Source organism: Scylla paramamosain, chromosome 48 (genome assembly GCF_035594125.1).
Source record: "Scylla paramamosain isolate STU-SP2022 chromosome 48, ASM3559412v1, whole genome shotgun sequence".
Lineage (NCBI taxonomy): Eukaryota > Metazoa > Arthropoda > Malacostraca > Decapoda > Portunidae > Scylla > Scylla paramamosain.
Genome location: NC_087198.1, coordinates 409,926 through 432,443, shown reverse-complemented (window position 1 = coordinate 432,443; position 22,518 = coordinate 409,926). Strand labels below are relative to the sequence as shown.

Sequence of the window (22,518 nt, the reverse complement as noted above, 5' to 3'; positions counted from 1 at the left end):
CATGCTGCTCTTCTAGACAGAGTGGAATCAAAAGCTTTTCGTCTCATCAACTCCTCTCCTCTAACTGACTGTCTCCAGCTTCTCTCTCACCACCGCAATGTTGCATATCTAGCTGTCTTCTACGGCTATTTTCATGCTAACTGCTCTTCTGATGTTGCTAACTGCATGCCTCCCCTCCTTCCGCGGCCTCGCTGCAAAAGACTTTCTTCTTTCTTTCACCCCTATTCTGTCCACCTCTCTCACGCAAGAGTTAACCAGTATTCTCAATTATTCATCCCTTTCTCTGGTAAACTCTGGAACTCCCTGCCAGCTTCTATATTTCCACCTTCCTAAGACTTGAATTCCTTCAAGAGAGAGGTTTCAATACACTTATTCATCAATTTTTGACCACTGCTTTGACCTTTTGATGGGACTGGCATTTCAGTTGGCATTTTTTTTATTATATTTTTGTTGCCCTTGGCCATTGTCACTCCTACATAAAAGAAAAAAAAACTACTACTACTAATAGACGTTCTACTTCTACTACTGCTACTACTACTACTACTACTACTACTACTACTACTACTACTACTACTACTTCTACTACTATTACTTTTACTACTAATACTACTACTACGACTGCTACTACTACTGCTACTCTACTACTACTACTACTTTTATTATTACGATTACTGTTACTACTACTACTTCTACTAGTATTACAACGAATATTATTATTACGACTACTTTTAGTATTATTATGAATACTACTACTATTACTACTACTACTACTATAATTATTATTACGACTACTGTTACTACTGCTTCTGTTACTACTACTACTATTACTACTACCACTACTACTACTACTACTACTACTACTACTACTACTACTAGTACTACTACTACTAGTACTACTACTACTACTGCTACTACTACTACTACTACTTCCTTGGAACCCTCAGTGTCTGCTTTACCATCTTTCCTTGATTCATATTTTTTTTATTATTTTTATTGTTATCAGTGTGTGTGTGTGTGTGTGTGTGTGTGTGTGTGTGTGTGTGTGCAGGATTACAGAGAAAAATACTATTCATGGACACCGTAATTTATTCACGGTAATAAACAAATTTTTTTTTTTTTTTTTTTATGTAGGAAGGATACTGGCCAAGGGCAACAAAAATCTAATAAAAAAAAAAATGCCCACTGAAATGCCAGTCCCTTAAAAGGGTCAAATCAGTGGTCAAAAATTGTTGGATTAGTGTCTTGAAACCTCCCTCTTGAAGGAATTCAAGTCATAGGAAGGTGGAAATACAGAAGCAGGCAAGGAGTTCCAGAGTTTACCAAAGAAAGGGATGAATGATTGAGAATACTGGTTAACTCTTGCGTTAGAGAGGTGGACAGAATAGGAGTGAGAGAAAGAAGAAAGTCTTGTGCAGCGAGGCCGCAGAAGGAGGGGAGGCATGCAGTTAGCAACATCAGAAGAGCAGTTAGCATGAAAATAGCGGTAGAAAACAGCTAGAGATGCAACATTGCACCGGTGAGAGAGAGGCTGAAGATAGTCAGTTAGAGGAGAGGAGTTGATGAGACGAAAAGCTTTTGATTCCACCCTGTCTAGAACAGCAGTATGAGTGGAACCCCCTCAGACATGTGAAGCATACTCCATACATGGACGGATAAGGCCCTTGTACAGAGTTAGCAGCTGGGGGGGTGAGAAAAACTGGCGGAGACGTCTCAGAACACCTAACTTCATAGAAGCTGTTTTAGCTAGAGATGAGATGTGAAGTTTCCAGTTCAGATTATAAGTAAAGGACAGACCGAGGATGTTCAGTGTAGAAGAGGGGGACAGTTGAGTGTCATTGAAGAAGAGGGGATAGTTGTCTTTAAGATTGTGTCGAGTTGATAGATGGAGGAATTGAGTTTTTGAGGCATTGAACAATACCAAGTTTGCTCTGCCCCAATCAGAAATTTTAGAAAGATCAGAAGTCAGGCGTTCTGTGGCTTCCCTGCGTGATATCTTTACCTCCTGAAGGGTTGGACGTCTATGAAAAGACGTGGAAAAGTGCAGGGTGGTATCATCAGCATAGGAGTGGATAGGACAAGAAGTTTGGTTTAGAAGATCATTAATGAATAATAAGAAGAGAGTGGGTGACAGGACAGAACCCTGAGGAACACCACTGTTAATAGATTTAGGAGAAGAACAGTGACCGTCTACCACAGCAGCAATAGAACGGTCAGAAAGGAAACTTGAGATGAAGTTACAGAGAGAAGGATAGAAACCGTAGGAGGGTAGTTTGGAAATCAAAGCTTTGTGCCAGACTCTATCAAAGGCTTTTGATATGTCCAAGGCAACAGCAAAAGTTTCACCAAAGTCTCTAGAAGAGGATGACCAAGACTCAGTAAGGAAAGCCAGAAGATCACCAGTAGAGCGGCCTTGACGGAACCCATACTGGCGATCAGATAGAAGGTTGTGAAGTGATAGATGTTTAAGAATCTTCCTGTTTAGGATAGATTCAAAAACTTTAGATAAGCAGGAAATTAAAGCAATAGGACGGTAGTTTGAGGGATTAGAGCGGTCACCCTTTTTAGGAACAGGTTGAATGTAGGCAAACTTCCAGCAAGAAGGAAAGGTAGATGTTGACAGACAGAGCTGAAAGAGTTTGACTAGGCAAGGTGCAAGCACGGAGGCACAGTTTCGGAGAACAATAGGAGGGACCCCATAAGGTCCATAAGCCTTCCGAGGGTTTAGGCCAGCGAGGGCATGGAAAACATCATTACGAAGAATTTTAATACGAGGCATGAAGTAGTCAGAGGGTGGAGGAGAGGGAGGAACAAGCCCAGAATCGTCCAAGGTAGAGTTTTTAGCAAAGGTACAGTGCACTATTTTCTCTCTCTCTCTCTCTCTCTCTCTCTCTCTCTCTCTCTCTCTCTCTCTCTCTCTCTCTCTCTCTCTCTCTCTCTCTCTCTCTCTCTCTCTCTCTCTCTCTCTCTCTCTATGCCTCTTGTCAGTCACTCAGGTGTTTTCAAGATCGCTCGGCCTCGCTCCCCTTCTGCCTGGCTTGTATGATGCCATGTAGTATTTTACAGGAGTACTTTTAATCACGGCAGTAATGTTGTCGTGCAATGCTTGTCAGTAAATTATGTGTATTTTAATGCCACTTCTCTTGTTATAACACACACACACACACACACACACACACACATGGAAAAGGAAAGAACGTGTGACCTTAGGCGCTCTAGAGCAGCCTCGGCCAGCATGTTGGCCTTCCTGCCTTCCCCGCCCCCTATTGATAGTGACCTCGGTTTTTTCAGTTTTCAACTCTTAGTTTTTAGTTTTAGGCTCGCCCTGGTGAGATTGTTGTACTTGTGAACACATTTAGCGAGTGCGTGTCGACACATAAAGGATAATGTGTGCTGCCGTGCAAACGTACGAACGCAACTACCTCCTGCGTCGTATGCGAGGGTCCGGTCACCCGCCGCCCAACGTGATAGTTAGTTACTTTTACTGACCAAAGAAATTATTCATACAGTAAAGTGAAAGGTACAAAATTTGCCAGTGGTCCAAATAAAGAATCATACATTTACAAACATAAATAACAACACTTTCACCTAAGTATTGTTTAAGAATTAGGCGATGCAAAGTAACCAGCATTAGCAAGCACTTACTAGCAGTAATGCTATAACTAACATAGATACATAACTCAGCATAACGTCTAACACAATTTGACCAATATTAATGCAATAAGTAGTTCTAATTAAGTATTGTTTTCTTTTTAGGTCCTATCAACACTTCACACACGTACCTACATAAGACATTAGTCGAATTCTTACAAACGCCAAATGTGTAAAATCAGGGACATTATGTCATCTGAATAAATATTATGGACACCAAGACTAGAATTCAATATTGTTTTATATGTGTGATACTTTGTTGCGTCTTGTGGCTTATTGGTAATTAAATTAATTATTCTGTCAAGAGGATTTATATGATTATCATACTGTATGGCGCTCTGGATAAACTTATAACCAGGGGTGTTAGCTTCTCTGCATCAACTAAATACAATATGAAATGGTTCACTTCTGTCGAGTAGATAGAGTCAGCTTCCTCTCCAAGAAACGTTTCCATCGGACACAGACAGTATGGTAAACTGGCTTAATTCTCGATTCAACATGACATAAGTTTGAGCTTGTGTTATTTGTCACGTCCAGGAGACATTTCATAAGTTTATTGTACTGACTGGTGAGTGACACACAGCTGTCTGTCAGCCACGTCTTGCAGCTGTATCTCAGTTCAGCCAACACAGCCGCGTCAAAAACAAGTCGCTTATAACACTGAGGCATATCAGGGTTCGAGGCACAAAATGTAGAAAATTTGTTAACGACTGACTGACACTTTGCCTCGTGTAGTGACACCACGTCCTTCATACAACCGCTGTCGGTAAACCAGGCCCCTAAATACTTGTATCTGTCACAGTACTTAATAACGTGTCCCTCGATTTTTAATGGAACTTTATCACATTGAGTGTTATTTCAAACAAAAAAAATAATTTAGTCCTCGTTAAGAACAATTCCATAATCATTGCAATAATCGATGACAACTCTGAGTTTCCTGATGCACATATCCCGAGATGTTGTGTGCAGTGCGCCCAAGTAGCTGTTAGTTGCTATTTGTTCCTTCAGCATACGAATCATCTGGTTAATGTAAATCACAAACATTAGACAGCTGGAAGGTGAGCCTTGCCTTACTCCCACTGACGACTCCACCGTGGCACTCTTAAGCACGTTACGTGTGCAGCGATACATAACATAAATTGCTTTTAACATCCTTCTTCCACATCCTATTGATCTTAAGCATTCTATCAGCCTGGACCTCGGTACTTTATCGTATGCTTTACGATAGTCTATAAATAATACATATAACTTCAATTTCTTGTATTTTACATAATCACACAATAATCTCAGTGTAAATATCTGCTCTAGGCATCCTCTTCCCTCCATTGCTCCTGCTTGACAATTGTCCACATCCATCCACATTTTCAATCTATTGATAATAAGTGTGTCATAGAGTTTAGCTAGGGTGTCCATTATACTAACACCTCTGTAGTTATCACAAAGCATGCGATCACCACACTTAAATAATACACTTAACTTACTATAGCACCAGGCTAGTGGGAAACACAAACTATCAAAAATTACATTGAACATTGTAAGAAAAAACATCAACCAGTTCATAGGTAAGTTCATTAATAGGGCAGGACTTATTCCAACAAAACTTTTCTTTTTATTCATCCCTCTCACAGCTGTTTCCACCTCTCTAAACGTGAAAGGATCATCCACAATGGGAATACTTGGTGCCTGCTCAAAGTTTACCTCTCCAACTTCCTCCATCACTGGATTCAACAATTCCTCAAAAAAAATCTTAAATTGACTCTCAGTAGGCTGGGTACTGCCTTCATTACTACTAATTTCATCTTTCCAGTTAATTGCTTTCCAAATTTTCCCACAGTCATTTTCCTCCATGAGTCTTTTCCTTCTTAGGTCTACACTTCCCTCACGCGCAACATTCGTCTTTTTACACTCCTTTGCTATTCCATTAACTTCCCTGCAGCTTTCCTTAACCACGTCCTGCACACTTTCCTCATTCACCACGCCCAGGGTTGGCGGCTCACACAGCGCCATCCTCGTCACGAACGCTTCTATATCCACTTTGTCATGGTGCAGGCCTGTCGCGATATTAGTGGTGCAGCTAGGGACTGTGTGTCAGCGTCCGACCCAAGTTACTGGCGCGCTCAAGTAGCCGTGATGGCGTTACTCATTTAAAAACGTCAGTGTTAATTGTTAGAGTGAGTGGCGCATGATCTGAGCACGACATAACTTGGCTTGTACATAAGTCTTTCAGGACATTCAAACTGCTATACTTAACTAAACACAGGTCGATAAACACAGGTCGATTTCCGATGTCCAGCGATCATTACGCCTAAAAGATAAATTCCCTCCTCGCTGCTTTCCGTCATATTTCAAATGATTAGCAACTACCATTTCTTTCTCTTCACACATGTTGGGTATTGTCCGGCCCATGCAATTACTTATAAGATCTTTCACACCATTATATTCACATCTCTTTCCGTTTATATTTCTACTTGGTAGGCAACCCACACGTGCGTTCAAGTCAGCGACCACTATGGCACCGTCACAGTCGGTCACCTGCCCCTCCCACAGCAGCGCCGGGTCGTGGTAGGGCGAGTCGACCGGTGGGATATACATGGCGCCAAGCCTCATCCCAGGGCAGCAGGACAGCTCGACCCATGTTTGTCCTTCTGCTGCAATGTTGGCACATGTGATATATGGCACCAACGCACACTTCACCAACATCATAATTCCTCCTCTCCGACTATTTTGTTTACTTTTATTCATATATAAATCAAAACCAAGCAAGCTACTAATTAACGTTACTTAATTTCAGTGATCCATATCATGTCAAATTCTAAAGCAACATTTATCACTTCAGGGCTTTGGAGCTTATTTTTCACACCACAGATATTACAAGCACATATTTTCAATTGTCCATTCCAATTCTTTCCATGCCAAAATTTGGGAAATACCTATCAGTCACAACACAACACGCAGCAATACTCGCCGCCGCCAGTCATACGTAATTTCCACTCCCTGGTTGTCTGGTTTCTGCTTCTCATTTTCTCGGGTCCTCAGTCTTGTCGTTTCTCTCCTCGCCGCCGGATGAACGTCCTTCTTCACGCAAATCCGTTCAAAGTTTCTTCCTGTATCCTTCAGGTTCTTCGCCACTCGCAAGATGTCGCTCCGTTGATCTTGACTCTGCAGCGTCTCATGAATAGGGCGACTCCTCCGTGCGTCAGGCTGTCCAAGTCGTATTGTTGACCATACATCGGTGCGTATCGGTCCGGCGTAACCCCTCGGCTTCCAGCACTGTCTTGATCTTCTCTCTTTCTGTCGTTCCCAGGCCGTCGTCATCCTCCGAGACCCCAGTTATAACCAAGTTCCGCACCCTTTCTTTGGGGCCAAGGGATTCTAGGAACCGGTTTTGCTGGTGGATAATCATGTAGGCTTCATCGAGTGTTGTATTCAGTGATTCTATTTCTTTCTTCATCTCCTTCACAGCTGCCAAATCTTCTGGAATATTTCTTATTTCTTCGAGTAATTCAGAGCTCGGTGGCTGCTCTTCATGAGGCTGATGTGCAACAGTTGTTCTCAGTGCACATTTTAGCTGCGCCGCTGTCAGTTTATTGATCTCCGTAGCAGACAATGCCTTCACTGTGTTTACATTGTCATAACTAGCCATCTTGGACAAACAAACAAGTATCCCGTTAAGTCTTTGCACCCCGTTTTCTTCAGTGGCTTGGCGTCGCCGTTACCATGGCAACGGTTTTCACAGCGGTGCAGAGGGGATGGGACCGGTGTTGATTGGCCACATTATATTCTAGCTTCTAACTACCGGCTAGCTTTCTTCAGTGGGCTACATGTAACTGCGTCTTGGCTGCACTCTACCCTCGAGCAGCTCCTTAGGCAATATATTGCCTGATCTAAGCCTGCATGGCAGCAGAATCTTGGCAAAACTTGGAGCTCTATCCAGGTCTGTTTGTTGATGTTTGCAGCGCCATCTACACTGTGCCTTAAGACTTTGAAACTATTTCGGAACCACACGATGCAGGACTACCAGCTCTGCCATCACCTCAGGACAGGACGCAGGCAAGGAAGGGGGGGGAAGGGCTGAGTGGCTGTTTTCTCCCAATCTACCCTCAGCCCCTCACACCTGCCTGTCAACATTCCTGCCGGAGTAGAGGCCCTGTGGGTGAGAGTTACGCCCCCCTGCCATCTCAGCAACACGGCCTCCATCATCGTGTGCGTCGTGTACCACCCCCCACGAGCCACCACAGCACAGTTACTCACCACTCACATCAGTGACACTGCTGAGGCCCTAAGTGTGAGGTATCCTGTTGCCAAGCTGGTCATCTGTGGGGACTTTAACGGATTGTATATCAGCGATATCCTACACCAGCTACACCTCACCCAGGTCGTGGTCTTCCCTACCACCCAGCAAGCCACCCTCGACCTTATACTGACAGACCTATTGCAGCAGTACTCGCCCTTCAAGCCGCTCCCTCCCATGGGTGGAGCACCCACCTCTCCATACTGTGGACACCCACAGGACCCACCGCCTCATGTCTGACTCAGCCATGAGGGAGGTTGGGCAGTGGGTGACACAACACCCGTGGACCGAGGTGCTGGATGTGGAGGACATCCACTCAAAATGGCACAATTACGTCGCCACCACCACAGAAGCCTTCCACCGCTACTTCCCAGCCGAGAGCGTCACAGTGCACACATCTGATGCCCCCTGGATGACGCCCCGCATTAAAAGACTCATGCATCAGCGGACGTGGTCGTTCCACTCCTGCCCAGACCTATACAGGAAGCTAAGAAACAGAGGGATCAGGGAGATTAAGGCTGCCAAGTCAAGCTATTACCCGGACAAGATACACCACTTCAAGCAGGCCAACAGCAGACAGTGGTACGCTAGCAGCAAAGCTTTGTGTGGCCTACAAAAGCACACTTCATCTCTTCCTTGCACCTCACACCTTCCTGCTAATCTCGCGGCTCAGGAGATGAACGACCACTTTGCCGCTATCTGTCACACCTGCCCTCCCCTCCACACCACTCCACTTCCTGCCCATCTTCACGCCCCTTCCCCTCCCCCCACTGTCCAAACGGTGGATGTTTTTAAGAGGATACTTAAAGATACCAAGATACCAAGATACAGAGGATACTTAAAGATACCAAGATCCACCACACCCACTGACCTTCCCATATGGGAAGAGCCAGCAACACCGCTATGCCCCATAATAAACGCCTCTCTTTCCCAACACTCTTGCCCCGCGGACTGGAAGACGTCTTACGTCTCTCCCATCCGCAAAGCTTCCAGTGCACAGTCCCTCGGTGACCTCAGGCCAGTCTCTATCACCCCCATCCCTAGCTTTATTTGTGAAGATTTTGTGTATGACTGGGCCTACACCAAAACTTGTTATACCGTGGATATCAGACAGTTTGGAAATATTAAAGCCACCCCCACCTCCCATTACCTGACCAGCTTCCTTGACTTCATCCACAGCCACCTGGACAAGCGAAACACCTCTCTAGCTGTTGCTTTTGTGGACTTCAAAAAGCCTTTGATCTTGTTGATCACTTTGTTGGCTTCAGCAAGGCAATAAGTCTTGGTCTCCCTTCCAACCTGGTAGCGTGGCTAGACAACACCCTCTCAGGGAGGCGTCAGGCCGTTCGCTATCAGGGCTCTGTCTCTAATATCCAACAGCTGACATGTGGGGTCCCCCAGGGAACCAAGATGAGCCCACTATGCTTCCTCCTCCTCATTAACGACGCCCTCACTGACACCCTCATCGCTGGAAGTATGTGTACGACTGCACCGTGGGCGTCCCAGTCTCCAACAGGAACACGGACTACTCACCACTGCAAGTCATTTTGGAGCGACTGGAGACATGGACGGAGGAGAGCAGGATGACCATCAACCACAGTGAAACTGTGGTGATGCATTTCTGTACCTCCTCTGTACCAGTGCCCTCTCCCCAGCTCACAGTGGGCCCTCACCCCCTCCAGGTGGTCCGATGTGCCTCTGGATGTTCTTCTCGGAGTCACGGTGGACGACCAGCTGACCTGGAAGCAGCATGTCGCCAGCACCGTAAGATCCGCTACCTACAAGCTGTACATGATGCGCAGCCTCAGGTCGCTGGGGACACTGACAGACGAGTTAAGGGGAGTGTGCCTCACCTTTATCCTCCCCAAACTCATGTACGCCTCCCCAGCGTGGTCCTCCTCCCTCACACACACTCAACAGCTCCAGCTGGAGAGAGTGCAGAAGAGGGCGTGCAGGGTCATCTTTGTCCCTGCCTACATCACCTGTGATGAAGCCCTGACCACCCTGAGTCTGTTCAGACGTCCAGACTATCCACCAGGCACCGAGAGGCTCTGGAGAAGTTTGGAAGGGGACTTCTGCATCATCCACGCCTCAGACACATGCTGCTGCCTGACGCACCTCGCCACGGAGCGGTACAGACTCAGCGCGATTCCCACCATGCCATCAATCAACAGTATTCCTCTTCTATATTAAGCTTAGCTTCAGGATTAATGTTAAGTATTTTCCCACCCCCCCCTGTACATTTTCAGTTTGTAAACTGCCTTATTAATAAATCATTTATTATTATTATTATCATTATTATTATTATTATTATTATTATTTTATTATTATTATTATTTTTATTATAATTATTGTGTTTAGTGTTTGTGGTATATAGTCTTGCCTCGTTAGTGCCTCATTTTCTACTTTCTGAGTGTGTGCAATAGAAAACACAGTGAAAACAATCACCAGGAAAGAAAAGAGTAAGTGTACTCACCTCAAGAGTGCAGGTGTGTAGACTCTGGGAGACGGGAGGAAGCAAGGCGTGAGGCGGGAGGTGCCTGTGGGGAGAGACACACTGTGCTTCATGCTCTTACATTTATACTCCACAAGCACAAGTCTGTACCTGTGTACATCTATCTATCTGTATCTATCTGTATAAACAGAGAGACAGACAGACAGAGAGAGAGAGAGAGAGAGAGAGAGAGAGAGAGAGAGAGAGAGAGAGAGAGAGAGAGAGAGAGTCATCCAAAAATATACTCACTGTTTGACTAGCTATAATTCACTGATTTTTTTTTTTTTCAGAAACAGTTGGGCAAAACTATAATGTCAGAAGTAAGAGTAAGCTGTGAAGGAAGAACATCTGTCATAAAGTGTTACTGGAGGTACGAAAATGTCAAAGAAGTGCAAAGACAATTCAGAAGACACTTTGACAGGGATCCACCAAGGTGACACAGCTAAGTTTGTACCAGATGGAACTGTTCATGACCTTTAATAGCATGCCTATGTAGTAGTAGTAGTAGTAGTAGTAGTAGTAGTAGTAGTAGTAGTAATTGTAGTGGTAGAGGTAGTGTTCACGATTTCTCACTACTGCTACTACTACTACTACTACTACTACTACTACTACTACTACTACTACTACTACTACTACTACTACTACTACTATTACTACTACCTCTACTACTACTACTACTACTACTACTACTACTATGTGAATATTAATAATAATGCCTAAGAATTGTTGCAAAAACAGCTGCAGTAGTAGTAGTATTTATATTAGAAATTGTATTAGTAGTAATATTAGTAGTAGTAGTTCTTGCTGTTATATTGTTGCTCTGATTGCTATGAGTAATATGATACACACACACAAACACACACACACACACACACACACACACACACACACACACACAGTAGTAGTAGTAGTAGTAGTAGTAGTAGTAGTCATAGCAGTAGTAAGTGTAGAAGCAATAGTAATTTTAATAATTTAATCTAATTTAATTATTTGATTATTTTTACTTATTTTTTTTATTTATTTATTTTATTTATTTTATTTATTTTTTTTTGTGGATATGAGTGTGTTCGTTGGTTGAACAAGTCCCTGTATATTAGGTAGACCTTTGTGTGTCGCTCAAGTACCGAACGGCCTGGAAACACTGAGCCAAAGGGACGCCGCTCAGTCTGCAGCCAGTGTGGCGGCGTATCTTGTGTGGTGCGCGTGTGTATCGCATTGTGTTCCTCCTCAAAGACTTAGTGGTGGTCAAGATAACCAGGATTGGCCAAGCCCTCCCTGAAGTGTGCTACCAGTAGTGTACCAGGTGTGTTGAGTAGCCGCCAGGTGTACAGCCACACGTGTGTTGTGTACATGTGCATGTTGTGTATAGAAAGACCTCCTGCTGGTGTTTTGCTATTTGCCTCATGCCGCTGGCCCGGGAAACTACACTTGCCACCTTCTCAGACAGACGCCATCTTGTTGTGTCAGTACGTGATGCCTCTTCTCTCCACCCCCACCTCTCTCCCCACCACCTGACATCCACTCCTTCCCGTCCCACTTAAGCCATTAGCGGCTTCTGGCCGCCCACAAACACACACACACATACACACACACACACACACACACACACACACACACACACACACACACTCACACAAACATACACACACACATACATACACACACACACTGAGATAGATAGATAAATAGATAGATATAGATATTTTATGTACCACAGCAAACAGGTAATACCAATGGATTGTACATAATAGTATTACATAATCTACAAGATAATGTAATGTATGTAATGTAATGTAGCAAATGTCATTACACGTTAGTTTTCTTACTCCTAATAATCTTTTTAGACACCAATTGTACAACTTCACCATCGTTTTCAGATCAGCCCCTATCCAAGATTTACATCCATAAATTAGTGATAACGTGAGAGCTGCATCAAAATACACGCTTCTTTATCACAAACGCAATATCATTATTTTTTTGTGACAAAAGGCACAAACTTTAACACATGTGACATCCTATTATTAGCATGGACTTTGACGGCAGAGGTGGTTGAACCATCGCTGGTAAACGGTGACCCTAAACACGCATATGTGTCACAATGTTCCACCACCAAGTCGCCCACCACCAAAGGTTCACGATCCCTCTCACTGCCGCTTATCACAAAAAACTTTGTCTTGGATTGGTTAACTTTCATGCCATATTCTGTACAGTAATCTTGTAACAAAGACACCTTTCTCATCATATTTGCCCTCGTCGTCGATAATAGCACCGTGTCGTCCATTAGTACAAGTATATGTAGCCATTGTAAAAATCCATCATGTCCACACCCTTCTTTAATTAGTCTTATAAGGTCATTAACCAAGATGATAAAAAGTAAACATGAGGTGGGTGATCCTTGCCTCACACCTAGAGTTATTAAGACCACCGCTGTTCCGACCAAGCTTTCTGTCACAGTATACATAGCAATAAGTGCACATAACATAGCTGAGCCACATCCCAATCTTCGTAACACATAATAAAATAATTTATGTCTAGGTATTCTGTCATAGGCCTGGGAAAAGTCAATGAATGTTACAAAGAGAGTTAATTTCCTCCTCCTAGCCATGTCACATAACAACCTGAGAGCCACTGTGTTCTCCACACACCCTCTCTTCTCCTGAGCACCAGCTTGCTCCCTGAAAGGTCTAAACCACTGTCTCAGTCTCGCACACAACACCATGTCGTACACCTTGGCAATACTGTTTATTATACTTATTCCCCTTAAAAATTGGAACTAACTTTGCATTTGTCCAGGCTAATGGGTAACTACCAGAGTATAATATATTATTAAACAAAACACACATATACATAATCCATTGTACTGGCAATAATTTAACAATACCGGGTGATACGCCATCAGGACCTGAAGCTTTGTCTGGTTTCAATTGCTTCACTTGTTGTTGTATTTCTAATGGGTCAATAGGGTCATCTAACAGGGGTATAGACACATCGGTGGAAAAGTCACATTCAGTAAGTTTCACATTGTCGAGAGAGTTAAAGTTAGTTTCAAAATAATCTTTCAAATCATCATCAGATGGGCACACATTTGAATTATTTTCACCACCAACTTCTCCCTTCCAATTTATAGCCCTCCAGAGTTGCAGATCATCTTTGTTCTCAACCAGTGTTTCCCACCTCTCTAAAGTAGTGTTTTCATCCTGTACGCAGGCTTCACGCTTACCACTACTACGAGCACATTGATATACTATATCTGTCACATTACTGATATCATCATTCATATTGTTCATTATCATTGGGACATCTAATAGCTGAACGTTATGCAGAAATACCGTTTCGTCAACATTTGTAAATCTAATAGGCTTTTTTACTTTTCTCACGCTAGAAACCCCATTATGAAATGAGTAATCTCCCACACACACGCACACACACACACACACACACACACCTCACACGGGAAGGACGTGTGACCTTAAGCTCTCTAGAGCAGCCTCGGCCAGCATGTTGGCCTTCCTGCCTTCCCCGCCCCCTATTGATAGTGACCTCGGTTCTTTCAGTTTTCGTCTCTTAGTTTTTAGTTTTAGGCTCGCCCTGGTGAGATTGTTGTACTTGTGAACACATTTAGCGAGTGCGTGTCGACACATAAAGGATAATGTGTGCTGCCGTGCAAACGTACGAACGCAACTACCTCCTGCGTCGTATGCGAGGGTCCGGTCACCCGCCGCCCAACGTGATAGTTAGTTACTTTTACTGACCAAAGAAATTATTCATACAGTAAAGTGAAAGGTACAAAATTTGCCAGTGGTCCAAATAAAGAATCATACATTTACAAACATAAATAACAACACTTTCACCTAAGTATTGTTTAAGAATTAGGCGATGCAAAGTAACCAGCATTAGCAACCACTTACTAGCAGTAATGCTATAACTAACATAGATACATAACTCAGCATAACGTCTAACACAATTTGACCAATATTAATGAAATAGGTAGTTCTAATTAAGTATTGTTTTATTTTTAGGTCCTATAACTATTCAACACTTCACACACGTACCTACACAAAACATTTACGTCTTCTGTTTCTTTAAATAACTCGTCTAAATTTTGTTTGCTTATCATATATTTTTGGCTGACCTGTCTCGTCAGTACGCACTCCAGCAGTACATGTTGGTCAGTCTGTGTTGCCTGCCCGTCACATGCACACACGTGCAAGTCCCGCGAGATGCGACTCCAACGGGCGGTCTCGATCTTTAAGTCATGAGACATCAGTCGAATTCTAGTAAACGCCAAACGTGTAAAATCAGGGACATTGTGTCATCTGAATAAATATTAAGGACACCAAGACTAGAATTCAATATTGTTTTATATGTGTGATACTTTGTTGCGTCTTGTGGCTTACTGGTAATTAAATTAATTAATCTGTCAAGAGGATTTATATGATTATCATACTGTATGGCGCTCTGGATAAACTTATAACCAGGGGTGTTAGCTTCTCTGCATCAACTAAATACAACATGAAATGCTTCACTTCTGTCGAGTAGATAGAGTCAGCTTCCTCTCCAAGAAACGTTTCCGTCGGGCACAGACAGTATGGTAAACTGGCTTAATTCGCGATTCAACATGACATAAGTTTGAGCTTGTGTTATTTGTCACGTCTAGGAGACATTTCATAAGTTTATTGTACTGACTGGTGAGTGACACACAGCCGTCTGTCAGCCACGTCTTGCAGCTGTATCTCAGTTCAACCAACACAGCCGCGTCAAAAACAAGTCGTTTATAATAAGGATGCATAATAAGGTTCGAGGCACGAATTATAGAAAATTTGTTGACGACTGACTGACACTTTGCCTCGTGTAGTGACACCACGTCCTTCATACAACCGCTGTCGGTAAACCAGGCCCTTAAAAACTTGTATCTGTCACAGTACTTAATAACGTGTTCCTCGATCTTTAATGGAACTTTATCACAACGAGTGATATTTCAAACAAAAAAATAATTTAGTCCTCATTAGGAACAATTCCATAATCATTGCAATAATCGATGACAACTCTGAGTTTCCTGATGCACATATCCCGAGATGTTGTGTGCAGTGCGCCCAAGTAGCTGTTAGTTGCTATTTGTTCCTTCAGCATACGAATCATCTGGTTAATGTAAATCACAAACATTAGACAGCTGGAAGGTGAGCCTTGCCTTACTCCCACTGACGACTCCACCGTGGCACTCTTGAGCACGTTACGTGTGCAGCGATACATAACATAAATTGCTTTTAACATCCTTCTTCCACATCCTATTGATCTTAAGCATTCTATCAGCCTTGACCTCGGTACTTTATCGTATGCTTTACGATAGTCTATAAATAATACATATAACTTCAATTTCTTGTATTTTACATAATCACACAATAATCTCAGTGTAAATATCTGCTCTAGGCATCCTCTTCCCTCCATTGCTCCTGCTTGACAATTGTCCACATCCATCCACATTTTCAATCTATTGATAATAAGTGTGTCATAGAGTTTAGCTAGGGTGTCCATTATACTAACACCTCTGTAGTTATCACAAAGCATGCGATCACCACACTTAAATAATACACTTAACTTACTATAGCACCAGGCTAGTGGGAAACACAAACTATCAAAAATTACATTGAACATTGTAAGAAAAAACATCAACCAGTTCATAGGTAAGTTCATTAATAGGGCAGGACTTATTCCAACAAAACTTTTCTTTTTATTCATCCCTCTCACAGCTGTTTCCACCTCTCTAAACGTGAAAGGATCATCCACAATGGGAATACTTGGTGCCTGCTCAAAGTTTACCTCTCCAACTTCCTCCATCACTGGATTCAACAATTCCTCAAAAAAAATCTTAAATTGACTCTCAGTAGGCTGGGTACTGCCTTCATTACTACTAATTTCATCTTTCCAGTTAATTGCTTTCCAAATTTTCCCACAGTCATTTTCCTCCATGAGTCTTTTCCTTCTTAGGTCTACACTTCCCTCACGCGCGACATTCGTCTTTTTACACTCCTTTGCTATTCCATTAACTTCCCTGCAGCTTTCCTTAACCACGTCCTGCACACTTTCCTCATTCACCACGCCCAGGGTTGGCGACTCACACAGCGCCATCCTCGTCACGAACGCTTCTATATCCACTTTGTCATGGTGCAGGCCTGTCGCGATATTAGTGGTGCAGCTAGGGACTGTGTGTGAGCGTCCGACCCAAGTTACTGGCGCGCTCAAGTAGCCGTGATGGCATTACTCATTTAAAAACGTCAGTGTTAATTGTTAGAGTGAGTGGCGCATGATCTGAGCACGACATAACTTGGCGTGTACATAAGTCTTTCAGGACATTCAAACTGCTATACTTAACTAAACACAGGTCGATAAACACAGGTCGATTTCCGATGTCCAGCGATCATTACGCCTAAAAGATAAATTCCCTCCTCGCTGCTTTCCGTCATATTTCAAATGGTTAGCAACTACCATTTCTTTCTCTTCACACATGTTGGGTATTGTCCGGCCCATGGAATTACTTATAAGATCTTTCACACCATTATATTCACATCTCTTTCCGTTTATATTTCTACTTGGTAGGCAACCCACACGTGCGTTCAAGTCAGCGACCACTATGGCACCGTCACAGTCGGTCACCTGCCCCTCCCACAGCAGCGCCGGGTCGTGGTAGGGCGAGTCGACCGGTGGGATATACATGGCGCCAAGCCTCATCCCAGGGCAGCAGGACAGCTCGACCCATGTTTGTCCTTCTGCTGCAATGTTGGCACATGTGATATATGGCACCAACGCACACTTCACCAACATCATAATTCCTCCTCTCCGACTATTTTGTTTACTTTTATTCATATATAAATCAAAACCAAGCAAGCTACTAATTAACGTTACTTAATTTCAGTGATCCATATCATGTCAAATTCTAAAGCAACATTTATCACTTCAGGGCTTTGGAGCTTATTTTTCACACCACAGATATTACAAGCACATATTTTCAATTGTCCATTCCAATTCTTTCCATGCCAAAATTTGGGAAATACCTATCAGTCACAACACAACACGCAGCAATACTCGCCGCCGCCAGTCATACGTAATTTCCACTCCCTGGTTGTCTGGTTTCTGCTTCTCATTTTCTCGGGTCCTCAGTCTTGTCGTTTCTCTCCTCGCCGCCGGATGAGCGTCCTTCTTCACGCAAATCCGTTCAAAGTTTCTTCCTGTATCCTTCAGGTTCTTCGCCACTCGCAAGATGTCGCTCCGTTGATCTTGACTCTCCAGCGTTACGTGAATAGGGCGACTCCTCCGTGCTTCAGGCTGTCCAAGTCGTATTGTTGTCGGTGCGTATCGGTCCGGCGTAACCCGCGGCTTCCAGCACTGTCTTGATCTTCTCTCCTTCTGTCGTTCCCAGGCCGTCGTCATCCTCCGAGACCCCAGTTATAACCAAGTGCCGCACCCTTTCTTTGGCGCCAAGGGATTCTAGGAACCGGTTTTGCTGGTGGATAATCATGTAGGCTTCATCGAGTGTTGTATTCAGTGATTCTATTTCTTTCTTCATCTCCTTCACAGCTGCCAAATCTTCTGGAATATTTCTTATTTCTTCGAGTAATTCAGAGCTCGGTGGCTGCTCTTCATGAGGCTGATGTGCAACAGTTGTTCTCAGTGCACATTTTAGTTGCGCCGCTGTCAGTTTATTGATCTCCGTAGCAGACAATGCCTTCACTGTGTTTACAGTCATAACTAGCCATCTTGGACAAACAAACAAGTATCCTGTTAAGTCTTTGCACCCCGTTTTCTTCAGTGGCTTGGCGTCGCCGTTACCATGGCAACGGTTTTCACAGCGGTGCAGAGGGGATGGGACCGGTGTTGATTGGCCACATTATATTCTAGCTTCTAACTACCGGCTAGCTTTCTTCAGTGGGCTACAAGTAACTGCGTCTTGGCTGCACTCTACCCTCGAGCAGCTCCTTAGGCAATATATTGCCTGATCTAAGCCTGCATGGCAGCAGAATCTTGGCAAAACTTGGAGCTCTATCCAGGTCTGTTTGTTGATGTTTGCAGCGCCATCTACACTGTGCCTTAAGACTTTGAAACTATTTCGGAACCACACGATGCAGGACTACCAGCTCTGCCATCACCTCAGGACAGGACGCAGGAAGGGGGGGAAGGGCGGAGTGGCCGTTTTCTCCCAATCTCCCCTCAGTCCCTCACACCTGCCTGTCAACATTCCTGCCGGAGTAGAGGCCCTGTGGGTGAGAGTTACGCCCCCCTGCCATCTCAGCAACACGGCCTCCATCATCGTGTGCGTCGTGTACCACCCCCCACGAGCCACCACAGCACAGTTACTCACCACTCACATCAGTGACACTGCTGAGGCCCTAAGTGTGAGGTATCCTGTTGCCAAGCTGGTCATCTGTGGGGACTTTAACGGATTGTATATCAGCGATATCCTACACCAGCTACACCTCACCCAGGTCGTGGACTTCCCTACCACCCAGCAAGCCACCCTCGACCTTATACTGACAGACCTAGGCCAGCAGTACTCGCTCCCCAAGCCGCTGCCTCCCATGGGACGGAGCACCCACCTCTCCATACTGTGGACACCCACAGGACCCACCACCTCGACCCCCCGGCCAGCTATCACCAGGACCCACCGCCCCATGCCTGAGTCAGCCTTGAGGGAGTTTGGGCAGTGGGTGACACAACACCCGTGGACCGAGGTGCTGGATGTGGAGGACGTCCACTCAAAATGGCACAATTACGTCGCCACCACCACAGAAGCCTTCCACCGCTACTTCCCAGCCAAGAGCGTCACAGTGCACACATCTGATGCCCCCTGGATGACGCCCCGCATTAAAAGACTCATGCATCAGAGGACGTGGTCGTTCCATTCCTGCCCGGACCTATACGGGAAGCTAAGAAACAGAGGGATCAGGGAGATTAAGGCTGCCAAGGCAAGCTATTACCCGGACAAGATACACCACTTCAAGCAGGCCAACAACAGACAGTGGTACGCTAGCAGCAAAGCTTTGTGTGGCCTACAAAAGCACACTTCATCTCTTCCTTGCACCTCACACCTTCCTGCTAATCTCGCGGCTCAGGAGATGAACGACCACTTTGCCGCTATCTGTCACACCTGCCCTCCCCTCCACACCACTCCGCTTCCTGCCCATCTTCCCGCCCCCTCCCCTTCCCCTACTGTACTGGCGATAGATGTTTTTAAGAGGATACTTAAAGATACCAAGATACCAAGATACCAAGGATACTTAAAGATACCAAGATCCACCACACCCACTGACCTTCCCATATGGGAAGAGCCAGCAACACCGCTATGCCCCATAATAAACGCCTCTCTTTCCCAACACTCTTGCCCCGCGGACTGGAAGACATCTTACGTCTCTCCCATCCGCAAAGCTTCCAGTCCACAGTCCCTCGGTGACCTCAGGCCAGTCTCTATCACCCCCATCCCTAGCTTTATTTGTGAAGATTTTGTGTATGACTGGGCCTACACCAAAACTTGTTATACCGTGGATATCAGACAGTTTGGAAATATTAAAGCCACCTCCACCTCCCATTACCTGACCAGCTTCTTTGACTTCATCCACAGCCACCTGGACAAGCGAAACACCTCTCTACCTGTTGCTTTTGTGGACTTCAAAAAAGCTTTTGATCTTGTTGATCAACTTTGTTGTCTTCAGCAAGGCAATGAGTCTGGGTCTCCCTCCCAACCTGGCAGCGTGGCTAGCCAACACCCTCTCAGGGAGGCGTCAGGCCGTTCGCTATCAGGGTCTGTCTCTAATATCCAACAGCTGACATGTGGGGTCCCCCAGGGAACCAAGATGAGCCCACTATGCTTCCTCCTCCTCACTAACGACGCCCTCACTGACACCCCCATGGCTGGAAGTGTGTGTACGACTGCACCGTGGGCGTCCCAGTCTCCACCAGGAACCCGGACTACTTGCCACTCCAAGTCATTTTGGAGCGACTGCAGACATGGACGGAGGAGAGCAGGATGACCATCAACCACAGCGAAACTGTGGTGATGCATTTCTGTACCTCCTCTGTACCAGTGCCCTCTCCCCAGCTCACAGTGGGCTCTCACCCCCTCCAGGTGGTCCGATGTGCCTCTGGATGTGCTTCTCGGAGTCACGGTGGACGACCAGCTGACCTGGAAGCAGCATGTCGCCAGCACCGTAAGATCCGCTACCTACAAGCTGTACATGATGCGCAGACTCAGGTCACTGGGGACACTGACAGACGAGTTAAGGGGAGTGTGCCTCACCTTCATCCTCCCCAAACTCATGTACGCCTCCCCAGCGTGGTCCTCCTCCCTCACACACACTCAACAGCTCCAGCTGGAGAGAGTGCAGAAGAGGGCATGCAGGGTCATCTTTGTCCCTGCCTACACCACCTGTGATGAAGCCCTGACCACCCTGAGTCTGTTCAGACGTCCAGACTATCCACCAGGCACCGAGAGGCTCTGGAGAAGTTTGGAAGGGGACTTCTGCATCATCCACGCCTCAGACACCTGCTGCTGCCTAATGCACCTCGCCTGGTCCGTGCCACCAGACACCACAACAAGATAACGCCCCTAAAGGCGCCGCGCACGGACCGGTACAGACTCAGCGCGATTCCCACCATGGTGCGAGCCATCAATCAACAGTATTCCTCTTCTATATTAAGCTTAGCTTCAGGATTAATGTTAAGTATTTTCCCATCCCCTCTGAACATTTTCAGTTTGTAAATTGCCTTATTAATAAACTATTTATTATTATTATTATTATTATTATTATTATTATTATTATTATTATTATTTTTATTATTATTATTGTGTTTAGTGTTTGTGGTATATAGTCTTGCCTCGTTAGTGCCTCATTTTTTTTTTTTTTCTGAGTGTGTGCAATAGAAAACACAGTGAAAACAATTACCAGGAAAGAAAAGAGTAAGTGTACTCACCTCAAGAGTGCAGGTGTGTAGACTCTGGGAGACGGGAGGAAGCAAGGCGTGAGGCGGGAGGTGCCTGTGGGGAGAGACACACTGTGCTTCATGCTCTTACATTTATACTCCACAAGTACAAGTCTGTACCTGTGTACATTTATCTATCTGTATCTGTCTGTATAAACAGAGAGACAAACAGAAAGAGAAAGAGAGAGAGAGAGAGAGAGAGAGAGAGAGAGAGAGAGAGAGAGAGAGAGAGAGAGAGAGAGAGAGAGAGAGAGAGAGTCACCCAAAAATATACTTACTGTTTGACTAGCTATAATTCACTGATTTTTTTTTTTTTCAGAAACATTTGGGCAAAATAATAATGACAGAAGTAAGAGTAAGCTGTGAAGGAAGAACATCTGTCATAAAGTGTTACTGGAGGCACGAAAATGTCAAAGAAGTGCAAAGACAATTCAGAAGACACTTTGACAGGGATCCACCAAGGTGACACAGCTAAGTTTGTACCAGATAGAACTGTTCACGACCTTTAATAGCATGTCTATGTAGTAGTAGTAGTAGTAGTAGTAGTAGTAGTAATTGTAGTGGTAGAGGTAGTGTTCGCGATTTCTCACTACTACTACTACTATACTACTACTACTACTACTACTAATAATAATAATAATGATAATACTAATACCTCTTCTACTACTACTACTACTACTACTACTACTACTACTACTACTACTACTACTACTACTACTATGTGAATATTAATAATAATGCCTAAGAATTGTTGCAAAAACAGCTGCAGTAGTAGTAGTATTTATATTAGTAATTGTAGTAGTAATAATAGTAAAAGCAGTAGTTCTTGCTGTTATATTGTTAATATGATTGCTATCAGTATTATCACACAAACACACACGCACACACATACACACACACACACACACACACACACACACACACACACACACACACACACACACACACACACACACACACACACAGTTGTAGTAGTAGTAGTAGTAAAAGTAGTAGTAATAGCAGTAGTAAGAGTAGAAGCAATAGTAATTTTAATAATTTAATCTAATTTAATTATTTGATTATTTTTACTTATTTATTTATTTATTCTTTTTTTTATATTATTTATTTTTTTTGG

At 44.3% G+C, this 22,518-nt stretch overlaps 1 protein-coding gene across 1 annotated transcript in view; it reads left to right on the top strand.

Moving 5' to 3' along the window:
* LOC135095166 (uncharacterized) overlaps positions 1–21,213 on the top strand; it is a 96,740-nt gene extending 75,527 nt beyond the window's left edge. Inside the window, exons 9-10 of the mRNA XM_063995955.1 lie at positions 10,724–10,866; positions 17,028–21,213. Of these exons, the coding sequence (XP_063852025.1) occupies positions 18,488–20,452 (1,965 nt within the window). The 5' untranslated portion in view covers positions 10,724–10,866; positions 17,028–18,487 and the 3' untranslated portion in view covers positions 20,453–21,213. The remainder of the gene's footprint in view (positions 1–10,723; positions 10,867–17,027) is intronic.
* The last annotated feature ends 1,305 nt before the right edge of the window (positions 21,214–22,518 follow it).